Source organism: Cotesia typhae, unplaced genomic scaffold (genome assembly GCF_013202065.1).
Source record: "Cotesia typhae breed Kobodo isofemale line unplaced genomic scaffold, CoteBio_Ctyphae scaffold_152, whole genome shotgun sequence".
NCBI lineage: Eukaryota > Metazoa > Arthropoda > Insecta > Hymenoptera > Braconidae > Cotesia > Cotesia typhae.
Window position 1 is genome coordinate 3,648,086 of NW_027423776.1, and position 1,174 is coordinate 3,649,259.

A 1,174-nucleotide genomic window follows, 5' to 3' on the forward strand; every position below is an offset into this window, starting at 1 on the left:
TTTATAAAAGATTGTCATTACATTTGTTGTATAAATAAATAATTTCTCTAGTTTATAAGCGCTTTTTTAATTTGTCTTTATGGCGTCAAAAAAGGTATTTGATCGGTGTTGTAATCCTTTTGAGTTGGAATCTCATTTTAAAAAATTGGTTTACGTCCGGCGACTGATATTATGAAAGTAACGTTAGGATTAGATGATAATTATTTATTATGCAGTTCATGTCGAAAAAAGCTTCAGAGTTAGTGAAGCAACAAACAAATGCTCGTAATGATCCTAGTGCTGATGTAAGTGACCGTGAAGACAACTATAGTGACAATAATGACAACAATGATCAGGCTGATAATGATAGTAATACAACTGCCATGGATCTCCCATTATCCTTATCATTCCGTAAGTTTTTTTAATTATTTATACGTTACTTGAATACATTTCTAGTAGCTATATGTTTCACTATTATTTTTAAGGTTCCATGTCATTTGATAGCGAACCCAAAGCATCACAATCAAGCTCAGGATCCCAAGTTAGCGCTGCAACTCAATTACCCGTAATAAACCATGCATTAGAATTGTTAAATCAATCACCGATTCCATCGAAGAAATTGAATGATAATCAATTTTTGAACAATAAAATAAATCGGGTATCCGACAGCTTGAAAAAGTTTTGCTTTCTTCTTCAGATGAAGAATCGATTGATGACGATGGTGAAAATTTTCGCTCTCTAATTAAAATGTTGTATGATAAATTCAACGATAAAGAAACTGATAAGTCTTTGAAAATACAAATTTTAACATTATTACCTGTAAAATGGAGTGAGAGACGTATTTGTGAAACTATGAATACATCAAGACATTTGTCAAGAGTAGCAAAAATTTGGTTGAAGAAACAGGTTTACTTTCTACACCTGAATCGAAATTAGGTATGGGTAGCGTAAAATCGATGTTTTAAATACACTTGAAAACTAAATTACTCAACATTTTTGTATAGGGAGGACAATTACTGATCAGGTAAAATTAAAAGTTGAAAATTTTTACAACGATGATGAGTATAGTGCTCAAATGCCCGGTATGAAAGACTTTGTATCAATTCGAAGTGATGATGGTAATCGGATACACGTCCAAAAAGACTTATCCTGTCTAACTTAAAAGAATTATACCAATGTTTCTGTGAAATAAATC

The 1,174-nt window shown here is 31.5% G+C and overlaps 1 protein-coding gene across 1 annotated transcript; it reads left to right on the top strand.

Annotated features, from left to right (window-relative positions):
• The first annotated feature begins 218 nt into the window (after positions 1-218).
• LOC141536000 (uncharacterized) lies at positions 219-721 on the top strand. Its single transcript, XM_074256193.1, has 2 exons — positions 219-390; positions 465-721. The coding sequence occupies exons 1-2, from the start codon at positions 219-221 to the stop codon at positions 719-721; spliced, it is 429 nt and encodes a 142-aa protein (XP_074112294.1).
• The last annotated feature ends 453 nt before the right edge of the window (positions 722-1,174 follow it).

What these genes read in the sequence shown, in the direction of transcription:
- LOC141536000 (XM_074256193.1), top strand. Translation starts at nt 219, where the DNA reads ATGTCGAAAAAAGCTTCAGAGTTAGTGAAGCAACAAACAAATGCTCGT. An exon ending in CCCATTATCCTTATCATTCC is followed by an intron (nt 391 to 464) that starts GTAAGTTTTTTT and finishes ATTATTTTTAAG; the next exon opens with GTTCCATGTCATTTGATAGC.